General features: G+C 38.9%; 1 protein-coding gene across 1 annotated transcript in view; it reads left to right on the top strand.

Moving 5' to 3' along the window:
* LOC104505871 (collagen alpha-1(XXI) chain-like) overlaps positions 1–4270 on the top strand; it is a gene marked incomplete at its 5' end in the record, with an annotated part of 10534 nt that extends 6264 nt beyond the window's left edge. Inside the window, 5 exons of the mRNA XM_010146617.1 lie at positions 725–871; positions 970–1024; positions 1320–1520; positions 3006–3083; positions 4013–4270. Of these exons, the coding sequence (XP_010144919.1) occupies positions 725–871; positions 970–1024; positions 1320–1520; positions 3006–3083; positions 4013–4200 (669 nt within the window). The remainder of the gene's footprint in view (positions 1–724; positions 872–969; positions 1025–1319; positions 1521–3005; positions 3084–4012) is intronic.
* Between the last annotated feature and the right edge of the window lie 12651 nt (positions 4271–16921).

Genomic DNA, 16921 nt, shown 5'->3' with positions numbered 1-16921 from the left:
AAAGAGTTCCATGTGAACTGTTGCAGTAGGTAATTCCATACATAGAAGAACCATTGCTTTGATGAAGATATATGAAAATATTTTCCAGTATTATTTTAACCTTTTCCAGTGAAGCAAATGGACTACAGTTGTAATCAATCAGTGAAGAATAAAGTCAGAACCCTCCTCCCCCCACCCCCACCCCCAAAAAAACCCCAAAACCCACACCCTAAGTGAAATCAAACTGTTTTTTCCTTTGTCTTATTCACTACAGACATAGGGTAAAAGCCTTGATTATTGTAGTATGGTTGCCAAGAACTTCAGTGACGCCAGAATTTCACTTCTAATTTTTCCAGCCTTCTAAGGATTTTCATGTACTGTAAGAAATCATCTAATTCTCATGAAAAAGTGAATAAAGCCCTTCCTTCAACATGATAAGGAAGACTTTTTTTATATTAATCCTTACATTAAAAATTAAATTAATCCTTAAAATTAAAAAATCTGGTAATTTATTTCTAGTTATTTGGTAAATAATTGTATCTGAAACAGTTACTAAAGAATCTGAAAACTTCTGTACATTTTAGTGAAACTGATCTCATCAGTATCAAGTTAATTTTCAGTGACAACTTATGTTTCTTTTATGAAGATCATCAATTAAGATTTTCTTGGAATGTTTGCTTGGTGGTGCTTAGCTTCCAAGTGGTCTGTGAATGTATGATTGGCTTTTTATTGGTTTTCATTCCAGAAAGGTGAGAAAGGAGATCCAGGCATTCGAGGCATCAATGGGCAAAAAGGAGAATCTGGTATCCAGGGTTTGGTTGGACCTCCTGGTCTCAGAGGTCAGCCAGGAGATAGAGGACCCCCGGGAACACCTGGATCAGATGGAAAACCTGTATGTGTTAGACATCAAACTTGTCATTTTCGGGTACCTTAAAACCCCCAAACAAATGCATACTCTCTGTTTTTTTAACCGTTCTCTGTTCAATTCAGGCACGAGAATTTTCTGAAGACTTTATTCGACAGGTGTGTTCAGACGTACTGAGAAGTAAGTTTGAAAGCCTCTTTACTGTTCTTTCATTGTTTAAAGTGCTAAAGAAGTTTCCTGATAATTATGAAGATAATTTCTTGAAAACAAGATTGATATTTCTGATTTATCACTTGTTTTCCTTCAGTGTGGAAATATATTTCTGCACCACAGGTTCTGTACTTTACCTTCTTGTTTCCTAAAGGTATCATATTCTCTAAAGAGAGGAAACTTTCTGTATTAGTGTCTACAGAGCAATATTTTGATATTGTATTTTTACAGTAATCTAAGCAATTTTTTGTTTGAATTCTCCCAGCCCAGTTGCCTGCCATCCTCCAGAGTGGAAGGCTACAAAACTGTAACCACTGTCAATCCCAAAGTGCTTCCCCGGGACTTCCAGGACCACCAGGTCCAAGAGGCCCTGAAGGCCCAAGAGGGTTTCCTGGTTTACCAGGAAGCGATGGCGTTCCGGGGCTGACAGGCATCCCAGGTCGTCCTGGGGCTCGTGGGACAAGAGGTACTGCATACGTGTGTCATGGTACTAATGGCCTTTATGACTTTGTTTTCTGCTTCTGGTTTGGAATAGGTTTAGTGCAGGGTGGAGCAAGGGCATAAGCTGGGTTTTGTGTCAGAAAGCGTAATTTGAAGACATGGTGCGATGTGTATATTTCATCGCTTGTGAAGAGTTCGTGTTAGAAGAAGAGAAAATACAAGAACCCAGCAAGATAGCTAGTGTTCAGTTCTACTATAGTCAGTCTTCTGATCTTTTTAGAGAGCTCTCAGCATTATGTAGATGTTTTTACCTGCATTTAGGGTTTTTATTTTTTTGTACATCACATATGCTTAGACATGGATTTCAATGTATTTCCATGTTTAATGGTTTCTTTTCTTCCAAACTTCTTTGTTCCTGCTGTTTTAAAGAACAGTATTTATTCGCTGTCGATTTACTACCTGCTATCCTGTTGGCTCCCCTTTTTGGCATGCGACAACCTTTATACTCCCTCTGATTTCCTGTGGCTTACTCCTTTTTTTTTTTTTTTTTTTTTATCTCATAAGGATTTTTACTCCTTTCTTTATGCTTTTCTGTTTTCTTTTTAGGCAAGCTAAGGTTTATGCTTTCAGGTAACTCATGTGTCTGAGCATTCCAACTGATTTCTCTGACGTATTTGCAGACTTTAAGTATGCATATATAGTCTTCATCTAGACCGAGAGACTGGGTGAAGTTCACAAGTTGTTAACTGGTCCCAGCAGCAACTGTGTTTCCTATAGCATCAGGGTAATCAGAAAAGCTGTATGAAATACAGCTAACTAGTAATGTGCCGGGGTAGGCAGGCAAATGATTGGTAAATATTTACTTTCTTTGTGACTTACTAACTATGACCTAGCACATCAAATTCATTTTGAATGTAATGATGCTTTGCCTGTAGTGCTTTTGTAATTTCATCTCCAATAGGAGAATGTGCAGTTTTCCTCTGGAGCTGATACTAACAGTTCTGGCTATTCCATAAGAGTTGAAGAAATGGTTATCTGTTTCTATGAAGAAACTATTTATTGGGTCTACTGGTGTAAGAGAGCACATTTTGCCTCTCTCAGTACTTGTTTGGTGGAGATTTAGTTCTGCCATGTTGTGGAAGATTATCTATATGTTCTGTATTCCACAGGAACTGTGGTGAATACCTTACACTTCCTTCATACAACTTCTTAAAAACTTTGCCAGTGGAAGGGCAATGACAGCAAGTTTCTTAATTGCTTATTCTCTCAACTCATAGTGGCTGTCTGCTTACCAGGTGCTACATCATCTCTTAATTCAGTAGAGATTAGGATAATTTAGAACTCAGGTACACTGCACAGGTTACAAGGAAATCTTAGTTTACATCCCATTATTTGCTTTTGAACTATTACTTTTTTTATTCAATAAGTATTATCAAATGCTGACTTCCTAATTCACTGGATGAAAATATTTTTAGTGTGCAAAGATATACATGTGTTTTCTAATTCACAGGACTGCCAGGGAAAAATGGTGCAAAAGGCAATCAAGGAATTGGGGTTCCTGGGATCCAAGGCCCCCCAGGACCTCCAGGTGAGTGATGGTTCAGCTGTGCAGATTCAGTGCATGCTAATAATTAAAAAAAAAAAAAAGGTGATTTAGAATAACTGTTGGTATGATTTCGAAAAACGTAGATAGTTTTTACACATATTAATTATCATGTATGTTTTATGGCTAATGGCTGTCTCTTGCATGCCTTTAAAACTGTCATATAATACATTATTTGATATAAAACACGTCTTGTAGGGATTGGTACCTGAGACTGATGTTTCTTGATAGATGGATCTTTAAGTCATCCATTAGCTGAAAACTGAACCATGTTATAATCATGTGACTTGTAAGCATTGCTTAGTGAAGGAAAATGTTCCTCCTAACAGTAGTTTATTCATGTAAAAATGCAAAGTTGAGTGTTTGGAAGAGATATTAGGGCCTGATCCAAAGTCAGAGAAATGAATAGAAATGGGAGGCCTCTGATCCATGCCATGGTGGTTCCAGGTTACATAATGAAGTATAGCAGCAGACAGAAGTATATTTTTGTATTTCTTTTTTAAAGCTATTTTATCATAGAATCACCAAATGGTTTGGGTTGGAAGGGACCTTGCAGACCATCTAGTCCCAACCCCCCTGCCATGGGCAGGGACACCTTCCACTAGACCAGGTTGCTCAAAGCCTCACCCAGCCTGGCTTTGAACACTTCCAGGGATGGGGCATCCACAGCTTCTCTGGGCAACCTGTTCCAGTGCCTCACCACCCTCTCTGTGAAGGTGTCATGTTGGTTATATAAACATACAAGCAGTTTGTGACAAGAAGTGCCTTTTTCAGAAAATGAAGTTTTCTTTATCTGCATAATTCACCAAAGAGCCGAGGTGTGTGTGTGTGTGGAGTTGTAAGTCGATACTTGGTCTTGTTTTCATTTTAACAAAAATCCTCTGTAATGTATTTTTTGCATGTGTGTCGTTAAGGTCCTGAAGGTCCCCCGGGTATGAGTAAAGAAGGACGTCCTGGAGACCGTGGGCAGCCCGGTAAAGATGGAGATCGTGGCAGTCCGGGAATGCCAGGACCAGCTGGACCCCCTGGAATTTGTGACCCATCACTATGTTTTAGTGTAATTGTGGGGAGAGATCCATTTAGAAAGGGACCAAATTACTAATTTGTGATACAGAACTTTAGAGGAGTAGGTATGGTGCTTGTCTTTTGTGGTCTTTCAAGTCTCAGGAAGGTGACCAGCAATAATCCCATAAGCAGGAACAAAAGTACCTCTGACATTATAAGCAATATAAATAATGATCCCAAATGTTATACATTCATTCAGAAAAGAAACTCCAACAATTTTTTAATAACTTGTAAAGTGTCTTTAAATAATCATCAGTTTTAATAGGAATAGAATTAACTATAATATTTGTTATTTAGTATTTAAGTGTCCTATCATATTCCTGTTACCACTGAAGTCCTTTGCAGAATTGCTGGAGACACCACTGGGAGCAGGATTAGGCCTTAAATGGTATTGGTCAGGTATAAATTACTGTGAAATTTTTCACATGCAGCCGACATAGAGTTTTTGATTTTGAAAGAACGTGGCTGGCTTTGATTTCATACGTGTGAATCTCATTGGCTTGTGTACATTTCATATGTCATAGCTCCAAATGTTCTGTGAGCGAAAGTAAATATCAGATTTTTATAAATTAAGAGAAATATCTGAGCTTATTATGGAAATAATATCACTTATTTTGCCATGCAACTCTGCTTAAAACCAGGGTGAAATGCAAGGGTAGAACTACTGCTTCAAGAAGGGACAAGGGTTTATTAAGGAGGTACTTTCAGCTGCAAAAATGTCAAAATGTTCCATGTGGGTTATTCAATTTATATGAAAATAACATTAAAAATAAAAAAATAACAAAAAACTAGTATAGTTGACTTGTAGTTATGATTTGGAAAAAAAAAATTAAAAAATGTTTGCACAACCCCAATGTAACAGTTCTGCATAATTAAGTAATTATAAGTTTTACATAGCCTTTGCTGTTTCTCCCCAAGGACTGCAGTTGCCAAATTGAATAAGCAGGTTCACAAGGAGAAAGGTCTAACTGCTGGCTGACTAGCTGCAATGTTTTTTGTGCTGTTTCCTTTTTCATTTTAAGCAAGTTATATGTAATTTTCACTGTATGCTTTGCTAATGAGCTGTATTGCTTGCTTTTACATAAAGAGCAAAGGCACAGTTTTCATGGGAATTTAAAATCCATCTCTTAAATTAAGGCAGAGTCTTGTATGGAACTTAACCAACGCTTTACAAGTGGCTTTTTCTCATGTGTTGTTTTTCTGTTGTCTTACTATCAGAGGTTGGTAATATGCTTGACATTCAAGGTAAAATAAAATTTTGTAAAGAACTGGTGGTAGTTTGATGAGCGATTGTAGGAGTCCCCTGTGTCCTGTGTTGCAGAAGAGTTATGCCTCTACTGCATGGAGGGATAATTCCATGTTGCAGTTTTACCCCATGTGTCCCCAGTGTCCTTCCCTTTCCTCTGGAGAAAACACGGTCCCAGGAGCAGCACCTTTCTGCTGGCTCCCACACAGATGTTCTGTGCCCAGTGGCTGCTGCCATCCCAGAGCTGTACCCACAGATGGGTGCTTGCAGCGAGTAGCAGAGCCAAACCACAGCCTTGGTTATTGCAGAGTGCATCTCATGAAGCCTAGGCTAAAAACCTCCATGATTCTGGAAAGATACTGATGTGGACCTGAGAAATGAAGCTGTGCGTGAAGTGTCTCCCCAGGGAAGGGTTCCTCGGAACACACTGTAGGACCTTGCTCGTGTGAACGAGCATTGATTGAATCTGTGGGAGAAAGCATCTTGCTTGCGTTCAATCCCACACTGTTTATATTTGGAGAGCTGAAGTGCAACACGTCACTAGGCCAGGAAGGAATCAGGATGTCTATAGAACCTTTTCAAGCTGTCTACACTGCATGGTAATTTAAACCCATGTTTAAGACACCTTTTTGAATAACAAGGATGGTGGTGTGACTGGTGAGCCCGGGAGGAAGCAAAAACAAAAGAAAAGCATGTCCGAAGGATCTCTGACTGCAGCAGATACAACTAGAAAACCAGAATTCTTTACCTGTAGAAAATCCCAGTATTTGTTTCCGCTATAATTCAAAATAAACCATTTACATTCTTCCACATCAGAAGCACAGTGGAAAAGTTGCAATTTTTTTAATATTTCACTTTTTTTTTTTGGCATTCATTTAGGCAAAACATTTCCTTCCAAATCCAAACATTTTGGTTTTATTAAGAGGGAGAAAAACTTTAATGTAGTGCATTTACAGGAAAAATGTCTCGATTAATCAGCCAGTCTGACTTTCTGATAGCTTAGGTTATGATTTCATTTGATTAAATTCATGCATATATCAAGCTTCAATTTTGAAAGTAGTGGTGATTTTGTCACCTCATTAGTCCAATTGGAGGGCTGTTTCTGAATGATTCTGACTGAGGATCTATATGTAATTTCCAGTCTTCATCTATTAATGGCCGTTTGATACACATTTATTCTGATGGTAACATCTTTGGCTTGAGTTACTCATTTTATTTATGCATCTTTTAGAAAACCAGTGTTCCCTGACAGCCTTTAGTCTGCTAGGTTAGGCAAGCAAACCTTATTTTCCACCTGTTTGAAAGGCTCTCCACTCCCTGTTCATCCCTGTAGTCCTTTGCTTGACTTTTTGAGGGGGAATGAGTCATTGTAGAAATAAGTCCAAAATTCTAGTTAAGGAACCTCAGTTGTACCTTGGTGGTGTTGATACTTACTCAAGGCACGTAGCTCTGTTCAGCTTCTCATTTTCTTAATTCTTGGGTACGTTGTAGAAGAACGATGTAGGTCTTGTGTGATGAACTAGTATTACGCAGATCTGTATTACCCTCTTCTGGTTTTTTGTAGTTGATGAGCTCTGACAGGATGGGGTAATTCAAGTTGAGGGGACCCTCAACTTAAAGTAGCTATGCTTGTTAGTTCTTAAGTATATGACCTTGCAATTCGTAGCACTGCATGTCAGAGCTTTTATACTGTTCCAATTGCAAGCTAATCCTCTTGTGTTGTGAGCCACCTTTCTTTTTATCCAGTTTTCCTTAGCATGCTCCTACATTTTGTGTCAAGGTCACTACAGAAAACAGTACTGTCTATCCAAAAAAACAATTCTTGAAGCAATCCACTTTTTGCCAATGCCAATATTTCCCTTTGAATACCACTGATTTACCTTATTTTCTTATGCATTTTAATATTCCCTTGATTGGAGACCTGTATATTTTGGTGTTGGGTTTTTTTTTCTGTCTATGCCAATAAAAGACAATTTTCCTCTACTCCTTCTGGTATAGCTCAGTCTGGCCTAGCCTGAGTATTTCTGTACAGTGATACTGAAAGAGTACAATCTCAGCTAGTATTCATTACAGCATTAAAGCAAAATCTCATGTTGGAGCTATTTTACTCTGTGTAATAGATAGTAAGGAAGACTGAGTTTGAAAACTAAATAAGAGGCTTCACTGAATGTAAAACAAACTTCAAACACTTGATCTGCCAAAGAAGGAGATTTGAAACTCAATCTGTTTGATTGCCTTAACTGCTGAGTTCTTTGGATGCGTTGAGCTTCAGTACTGCTGTATCTTTGGTATTTTGCTCTGAATTTGAGTCTGTGAACCAGTTTCATTTCTGCAAAAGGGATTTATTTTTGACAAGTTCTGACTTCATTTGATGCAGAGAGGTTATGCAGTAAATGTAGATGTGTTCACGGTCATATCTTGATTGGACCTTTAACTGAGAATATGAATATTTTTCACAGATCTTCAACTAATTCTAAAGTAAGAGGTTAAAGAAATGGTATTAAATTAGATATTTTCAGGTTAGTGATTCACAGGAGAAAGACTCCTATTTACTATTCATACAAATTATATGAGATTCTTGTGGGTGTTGATCTGCAATCAGAAGCTGTGAATAAAAAAAAAAAATATCACTGTGAAACGTCACCATCTAACTACCAGATACTGTCTGGAAACAGTTACAAGAAACTCTGTTAATTGGCATTTACTTACTCTTCTGATGATAATCTTTAAAGCTGGATCTTGGTTTAATTTTTAAGCAGAGGGTAAGATGCAAAAATAATTTCTGGACTTTTTTTTTTTTTTAGTACTATCTTGCTGTATGACCTATTAAAAAATACACTCCCTGGTTAGTATAGTGCCTGTTGGTGTCAGTAGAGGAACTACATTCACTACACTAGATTTTGAATATGGCTTCAACTCATATCTGTGTGTGTGTAAAATGGATTTAAAATTCACCACTTCACCATGGTCATTGATTGCTATTGTCTCTTAGATACTGAGACAGGTACTTGGACAAAAAGATGCAGAATTGCAAATTCTTACTGTGGGAACTGAATTTCTTAATGAAAGCTTAGTGTTGTATGGATCTCAGCTATTTGCATCTCTGACAATCATGATCTTAGAGAAGTTTCGAGTAGATACATATGGAGTGATGTGCCTATATATACATATATATATAATTTAGGAAAAGACCAGATGTCACAGATGGCTTCCACATGCGCAGATTTACTTGGTGAATATCTGTATGTATATATGGTGTGCATTTATGTATATGTATAGCTCTCAGTTCTTCATTTGTTTAACTGAAAGATATCATAGTCTTCCAATTAAAAAAGGAAAAGTAAAGGAATAAAATCTGCTTTTATTGTAAGAACTGAACTATCACAGTCCTGCTACTGCTTCTGAGCCAAGGTGTCATTGTCAGCTTCAGGTGTAACCTATATATTTCAAGGTTGGTCGGCCTCTTAGAGGAGGAACTGAGAATCATTAGCTGTGCATCTTTCAGAACTAGAGAATCTCATTTCCCAGACAGCTCGAGGTGCATGAAAATGAAATTTCCTATCAGTGCATCTGCCTGTTTGCTGGCAATGAACACCGTCAGGATCTGTCATTGTAGTTCACACAGACTGAATCAAACCCCTGTGAAAAGAGATGACAATATTTTCCTATAGGGGAAAAACATACACGATAAATCAAAATGCATCTCACTGATCCATATTCAGCAGAGACAGTAAACCATTTTAAGAACTATTGCCTCCTGGGATGCTGTTGAAATGATTAAAACTTGGATTAATATAAAAATTATTTGTGGGTTATTTTCTTCTGTTGATAAGCAAGATTTTCTCATGGAGGACGTCATCTATGTGTCCTGGATAATCTGAGTCCATTTTTACAATGGGAAAATCATTACTGTGTGACTCCTGAGTTTTTAAGCATCTTCTCCCTCCCAGTATTTACTCTATTTGCATAAAGTGCTTTTTGGTAACAAAGAAATACTCTGGTGATGTTCCAGTATATCATATTATTCTGTGTGATTCTTCCCTTTCTTGGCAAAAGATGCGAGCGTTAGAAGATGTTTTTCCAGAAGCGGTGTCTGGCCACTCAGCTAGCTCTCCAGAAGGTACGTTGGCGGGTTGGAGGCTCCTTGGTTTTCTGCCATAGGCTAAAAGAACTATTTAAGTGCTCTGTATTGATTTTCTGAGACTTCTTGACAATTTTCCTTTTGTCACTGATAAAAGTACATAGTATTCTTCCACTTCAGGAAAAGGTAGGTGAGAATTCATCAGAAGATTTAGCCATGTGACTGTTATGGCATCATTATGTCCATATTGCCTGCAAAAAGTATCTTTCTCATGTTGGAACCTCGTAAATTCCAGAGAGTGTTCCATTTGTTGTTTTCAGTTTTTCCTTTTGTAAAGCATGAAAAAAATTCATGGTATCTCTGTGACACATTGAAATATCATGCAAAAAAAATAGGTGATAATGCCTAGGAACTGTATTTCAAAGAAATAACATTCTTGAACTTTTGAAAAATACAATGCTACCTGAGAGATGGAGGAGGGGAAGCTGTCTTCTAACTGGGGCATCATTCTTGAAGGTGTGTGAAGCTCTTATTGATATGGGAGTGAATGCTACCTTTAATGTAGATAAGAGAGAGCCTGAAGAAAAAACTGGCTTAAGCAGTACAGTAGCCTGGACAGCAGATGGAAGAGAAGGAAAGGGTCATTCATGCTACTCCTCCATTCTAATACACTATATTTTGAATGAGTTGTGCTTCTCCTTGTCCTCCTTAAAAAAAATTATGAGAAAGTACACTGTGGATATAACACACACCCCTTGATATGAAGCGACAGACCTCCCAGAGGTGAAAGCTCGCAATGAATGCGTCGGGGCTGAGCATCAGGAATCTCTGGCAGCTGGGACCAAAGTCTTGGATGATAATTCAAGAGATCATAACAACTGTCCCACTCTGATATTATCTAACTCCTGCTCTGAAAATTGGCAAACAAATGCTAGCACTTAATGGTGTTTTTTTTACGAAAGTGTAAGGAGGTTTTTTTATATACATTGTAAGTCCTTTTACAATGCTTCTTAGGAAAAAAAAAACCAAACCTAGAACTGAGGAAAAGAATCCTGGCTTTGCATGTTATGGTCACATAAATCTTGTACTGAATATCCAAAGCCATCTGTGCTGGGGAACTGGGTTAATTTGCCTTCATGAGGAAGGGGCTGAACTGGCATTCATAAAATGCCGTATACTTACTTTTTCACCCCTGCACTAGAGCTTCAGTTGCATCCAGGAATCCAGCAACCAGCAGCTTTCTCAAGGGCAGCTCCTTCTTACTTAACAGAAAGTTACAGTATTCACTGTAAACAGATTGTGCTAAATTATGAATCAAACCTTTTTTGTGCACTAGTGCTTGTTGGAGGTGTCTGTCATATACCAACAGGAATATATAGCTCTGAGCTGATGTGTAGGCAGCTGCTGGTGGTACCCCCCGCAAAGTACCAACTGCCAAAAGTAAGTAGCTATTAAAAGTTACTATCAGTGCTGCTTTAACAGGTTGGATGTAGTAGATAAGTAGGAAAACTCACTTGTTTGGTGGATAGACTTAGAGTATGCCATGAGAAGGTAAGTTTTATAAAGCTTGACATAGTAGATTAATATCATATTTCCTCACAGTTACATCATTGCCTTAAGGATACCTTTGCATTACGTGCATACTGGCAAAAGCTCGAGAAACCTTGGAATAATACTTTGATAGTAACTCACTGGTGTATCATTATGGTAAGTTTCACAGGTTGAGAAGTTGATAGCATAGCTCTGACCATCATAACACCGTTTATTAAAAACTGGATGAAGAGTGAGCCAATATTTAGCATCTACCTGGTGATCACCTGACAAGAAGTAACTTGAAGCTACGCTTGGTGAGGGAGCTTGTGTTATGGCTGTGAACATCCTGGTGATTCCTAGGGGGGAGACTCCAGCTCCTGTTCGTCACCAGCAGGTTCCCTTACTGAGCCTGCACATAACAGGAATCATGGGAGGTAAATTCGCAGCAGGCTGAGGGGTGTTGCTGCTAAGTGTAATGCAGCTGAACTAAGTTCCTGGCTGTAATACAAAAAGGAAGAAAGCAGTAAACTGGAAAATAGGCGTTAGGTTTGCCTTCAACAATGTTCTCTTTGTGGAAGAGTTAGTTTTCACCTGAGTTCTTAGCAAGCTAGTTGACCTTATGGAGCAATTGGAAAAATGGATAACGGCTAATAAATGTTGGTTATCTTTCTGCCTGTGGACTTTGTATGAGTAGTTGATATATATATCTAGCTGGAACAGTGTAGTGTCTGGGGGAGTGCTGTGCAGCCATCTAGCCAGGAACAAAATACCTGGTGTAGAAATGCATGTCCTGCTGACCAGAGTCAACTGGAGAGAAAATAACCGTAGCCTTCTCGTCTCCTCCCCTGGTTACATGTGGCACAGGAATATGATTAGAGAAGAACCACTGATGTGATAAAAGAGAAAATAACTGCTACCTGGATCATCTCCTTCAGAGATTAACTCTTAGCTATAAAGCAGAGTAGAAGGCAGTAGGGACAGTGTTAAAATTGAGAGAGGCCAATTCCACTGACATGATAAACTTTGTACAGCTAATACTGTTACAGTGTGAAGTCGAAGAAAATGGAGATACAGTTTGCATTTTGGATTGGGAATTTTTTTGCTTTGTATAATTTAAGGGCAAGATCGTATCACAAGATCATCTCCTGCAAAGTGCAATCCATAGGGGTTTCAGGATTTTTATGGGCTTTCTCTCTCTTTCCTTCTGCTCTCCTCCCCCAGGTCACACCCGTGACCTGTCTACTTTGGCACATGTGCAGCCTGTCCATTCATGGGGTCTCTACAATATATTCTTTATATTTGATTTGTTTGGGTTTTTTCTTCTATCTGCAAATGGCCTTTTTTAAATCTCAATTTAATTTTCTTTTTTAATGACATTTCTGCTTTCTTTAGTCTGTGTCACACTGTATTGTCTGTGTCTTTATCCACATCTTCCTTTTACTTCAGTCTCTCCTGCTGTGCTTGCAATGCTCCTGTAAAGAGGAGGTATTTCCCAAATATGTCCTTGGATCTTGAGGTATGAAGTGAGTTACTGGAAGATGCACAGGATGCTGAGATCTGCGTACGTACACCATTACCACTGTGTGCTTGTTCTGCCTGGGACTCATCTGGTTGCTGAGTTGTGTGAGAGGGAGAGGACTGCTTGGAAGAGGTGGCAGATGCTGAACAGATCTGCTAGCAGAGGGAGCTCTGAGGTATCAACAGGGAAAATCTTCACCTTTCTGGGACCACTGCTCTTTTCTACTTTGAAGCTGTTACTAGAGCTGGGAGAGTACGATAGTCAAAATAGTTACTCTCTGGAATAAACTTCTTGTCGATTTGAAGGCGTTTTTCTGCTTTGTGCATACAGCATATGTCAGGCTCAAAACCCTTACTGTGTATCCCTTCCTTTACTGTGTAGAAATTGAGGCTGAGTGTTTCTTTTATTAAACAGGTTAGAGTTGGCTACAGAGATAATTAGGTGCGATTTAATGGATTGCAATATGTAAGATGTCCAGCAGTCTCTTTATCCCTTCAAATCTAAAGTCTTTGGCTTGCCCATCTAGTGTAACAAAACAGATGATGCAAAGGGCTGCAGTTGCCCTCTATAAAGATGATGGGGTAAACAGTAGGGAGGAAAAATAAATACTTACAACAAAGGACAGTGTTACCGTACAAGCAGATGGGTGTAATCTGACCACGGGTGAACTGCAATGGAGGGCAAATGGAGAATAACAACAGTTTTGCCTCTGTTAGGGGGAAGAGCTGCCTGTGCCAGCTGCCAGCCCCTCATGCATAACTGTTCTTGTGATAAACACTGTGCCTGTGGATCCACAAATGCCTGGAACTAACCCAGGAGTGCATGTCATGATCCTATTAATTCCTTGTAACTCTTAAGTGAGTCCTGTGGTTATGTATACAAATATTTCTACTGGTTTTCTCTGGAACTTGTGCATTTTTTTTCATATGTGTAGAATTTCTTCTACTAATATTTGTTAACTGAGCTCTACCAAAGTAAACTCCTGAGCAGAGGTAGGCAAATATTTTGGAATGAAATGTTTTTCTCTGTTTGTTCAAATAAGATCTCTTGTCGAAATGGAAACTGAATGGGAAGGTCTTCACCAATTGGATGAAGAATGGTATTGTTCCTCTGTGTGTGTGTGTGAGAGCCAGCAACTCCCAGCAAGCACTGGAACTTCCTGCCCATGGAGGTGCTTCAGTGACCACCCCTGGAGGTATTTGAGACATGTGGACGTGGTACTTAGGGAGACGGTTTAGTGGTCGACTTGGCAGTGGTAGGCTTATGGGTGGGCTCGATGACTTTAAAGGTCTTTTTCAACCTAAATGACTCTATGATTCTATAACTAACTTCTCATGAGGGTTGTTGAAATCACTGATGATGTTCTGTTGGTGCAAGGTTTTCCCTGCTTCTCCATGTCCATTCCTGCAGATCCTGGAGTACTGATGATGCTGCATTAGGCGAAAGCTAGTACTTTCAATTTTTAAATTCTTAACTTCAGTCTGAAAATGAAACAATTTATTTTGGAAATATTGCATGTCAGTGGAAAAAACATTTCCCACACAATTTAATATCTGAGTTCTACGACTTTAAACAAATCTTTAGGAATTTAGTTGTAAAATGATGTAATTTCTCATAATGCAGATGCCTTTTGGATAATGCAGATTATCTGATACTGGGGTTGTTCCTTTTCTCATCCTCTAATTAAAAAGTCATTATATCAAGCTACTAAAAAAAGAGTGGTTATTATTGTTGGAATGATAGATAACCTGAGTGGAGGTCCCAGTTTAGAGAACTCTATAGTCCAAGCTCAGTGGTTAATTCTAATACTGAAATCCCTGGGAATGATGTCAGGGTTTAACCCCAGCCAGCAACTAAGCACCACAGCTGCTTGCTCACTCCACTTATGGTGGGATGGGGAAGAGGATTAGAAGCATAAAAGTGAGAAAACTTGTGGGTTGAGATAAAGGCAGTTTGACAGGTAAATCAAAAGCCACACACACAAGCAAAACAAAACAAGGAATTCATTCACCACTTCCCATTGGCAGGCAGGTGTTAGACCATCTCCAGGAAAGCAGGGCTCCATCATAAGTAGTACTTGGGAAGACAAAAGCTATATCTCTGAATGTGCCCTCTTCCTTCTTCTTTCCCCAGCTTTATATGCTGAACATGATGTCACATGATATGGGTTATCCCTTTGGTCAGCTGGGGTCAGCTGTTCCAGCTGTGTCCCCTCCCAGCTTCTTGTGCACCCTCAGCCTACTCGCTGGTGGGGTGGGGTGAGGTGAGGGGCAGAAAAAGCCTTGACTCTGTGTAAGCACTGCTCAGCAATAATGAAATCAGCCCTGTATTATCAACAGTGCAGCACAAATCCAAAACAGAGCCCCACACCAGCTACTGTGAAGAAAATTAACTGTATCTCAGCCAAAACCAGAACAAAGGAAATAATGTTCATTATATCTGGAGAGTGCTCTGTTATACATCAATGAAGATTATATTAATATTTATTCCTTGCAATATTATGCAATGGGTACATTAATGGAATTACGTCCCATTGACATCAAGGAAATCAAGCAGGAAAATCTTAAAATCAGTTCCAATCTCTTCAGAATCGAGAGGAACCTTTTCTCAACGTTACAGCAATTTCTCATATTTACTCCATCTGTTGTGCCCATATGCCAAGTAAAGAAATACTGTGTTTGGAAGAAGGGAAATTTCAATTTCCAGTAACAATATTTGGATTCTGCAGAACTTTATATATACATAACAAAATGTTCTTCCATCTAAATGCTTAAAACAAATGTTTAAACAAATTGTCATCTGTTAAAGTGTCCTGAAAGCCCTGGGCACTGGGTGTTGACAAATGGAAATACATTTTTATAGCAAGTATACTAATGGGAATTCTTTTATTGTTATGGGAGGTATTCCAGTATATCCCTTATGGTCAACAGTCTGTGTTTGTCGTGCTGGATCATCAAAGGAAAGGCACATGCTTGTGCAGTTTGGCACATTGATTTCTGACAGGCTCATCTGCTCATTGCCCTTGTACATATAATAGCAAGGGGATATTTTCTCCACTTCCCCCCTGCCTCAGTTCTTTATTGTCTTTCTGGAGTCACTTACCTTAAGACTAGGAGAAATTCCAAGTTAAATGAAGGATTTCTCTACTTTCACATCTGCATTCCAAGTGGGGTCAATTGGTCTCTCTTCTCTGTCACTCGTCTGTTTTGTAGTTCTTGTGTATGTAGAGTGCACCAGCCTTGTGTCCAGGAGGTGGTGTTTCACATCTGTTTAGATCCAGAAAGCCATGTAGTCCATGACCCACCTGAGGCTCAATTCACTTGCCCAAGTACAATGTCGAGATGTATGTGGTGTATGGTTGGCTTGCAGATACATGTATCTCAGCCAGCGTGCAAGAAGCTGGAACGAGGTCTTCTCTCACTGAGCTATCAGATATGTGAGCCATCAAAAATTACTTCCTTTCCTTGTTTTCACTATTGCTCATCCATTGGATCACTGAATTGGTGAACCACATGTGTAGATGAGTAAACTCCTTGAGGCTGTTAGACCTGGAAGTACTTGTGGGCTTCCAACTAGGCATGCATAAGTGCTTTACTTTATTTGTAGACTTCTAAATAGTGGAATAAATATCGCCAAGAGCTGTACATAGGAGGCAATGTTTAATAACAGCTTTGACAAACTTAGAAACTGCCATGCTGGGGTAAAATTACCATGTGGTCTTCACTAACAAATTAGATTCTGCCCATGTACAAGCTTTTCTTTATGTGAAAATGTTTAATTACAGATATAGCTGAGACATCACATTTTGCATGAAAAAATACTTTTATTTCAAAATATCAATTTAGACTGTGCAGCTAGGTCCCAGGTCCTTTTCTAAAGGGGAAAAAAAAAACCCCAAAACAAACCCCCCCAGCACCAAACCCCAAACCTAAACCTCTGAACTTTTGGTCAATATGGAGATTACTCAAATCAGTAACAGAAAAATAAATAGTTCTGGAATGGAAAGAAACATTTCCTAATGCTCCCAGCTTTTACAGGGATAATAATTGTAACCCAGAACATGAGGATCTGATCTCATGTACTCATATGTTAACTGTTAATGTAAACTTTTACTTTTGGGTTGTTTTGGGGTTTTTCCCACACACAAAAATTTTCCATTGAAACAACTATGACAAAATTATTCAATTTTTTTTCTGAGGAAAGAACAGTCACCATCATATTCTTAGTGAAACAAATCACATGGTGCGCAGTAACAGGATTTCAGTGGTAAAGAAAACAGCTACAAATTCATCAGACTTCAGTGGGCTTCAGACACGATTTCTGAAGCAAGTATTGAAATTGAAGAATAAAAAACCTCACAATTGTAGGAATGGCTCCAC

This window comes from Eurypyga helias, unplaced genomic scaffold, assembly GCF_000690775.1.
Source record: "Eurypyga helias isolate BGI_N326 unplaced genomic scaffold, ASM69077v1 scaffold1652, whole genome shotgun sequence".
Classification (NCBI taxonomy): domain Eukaryota; kingdom Metazoa; phylum Chordata; class Aves; order Eurypygiformes; family Eurypygidae; genus Eurypyga; species Eurypyga helias.
Note: the sequence above shows the minus strand (reverse complement) of the source record. Positions and strands in the feature narration are given on the sequence as shown.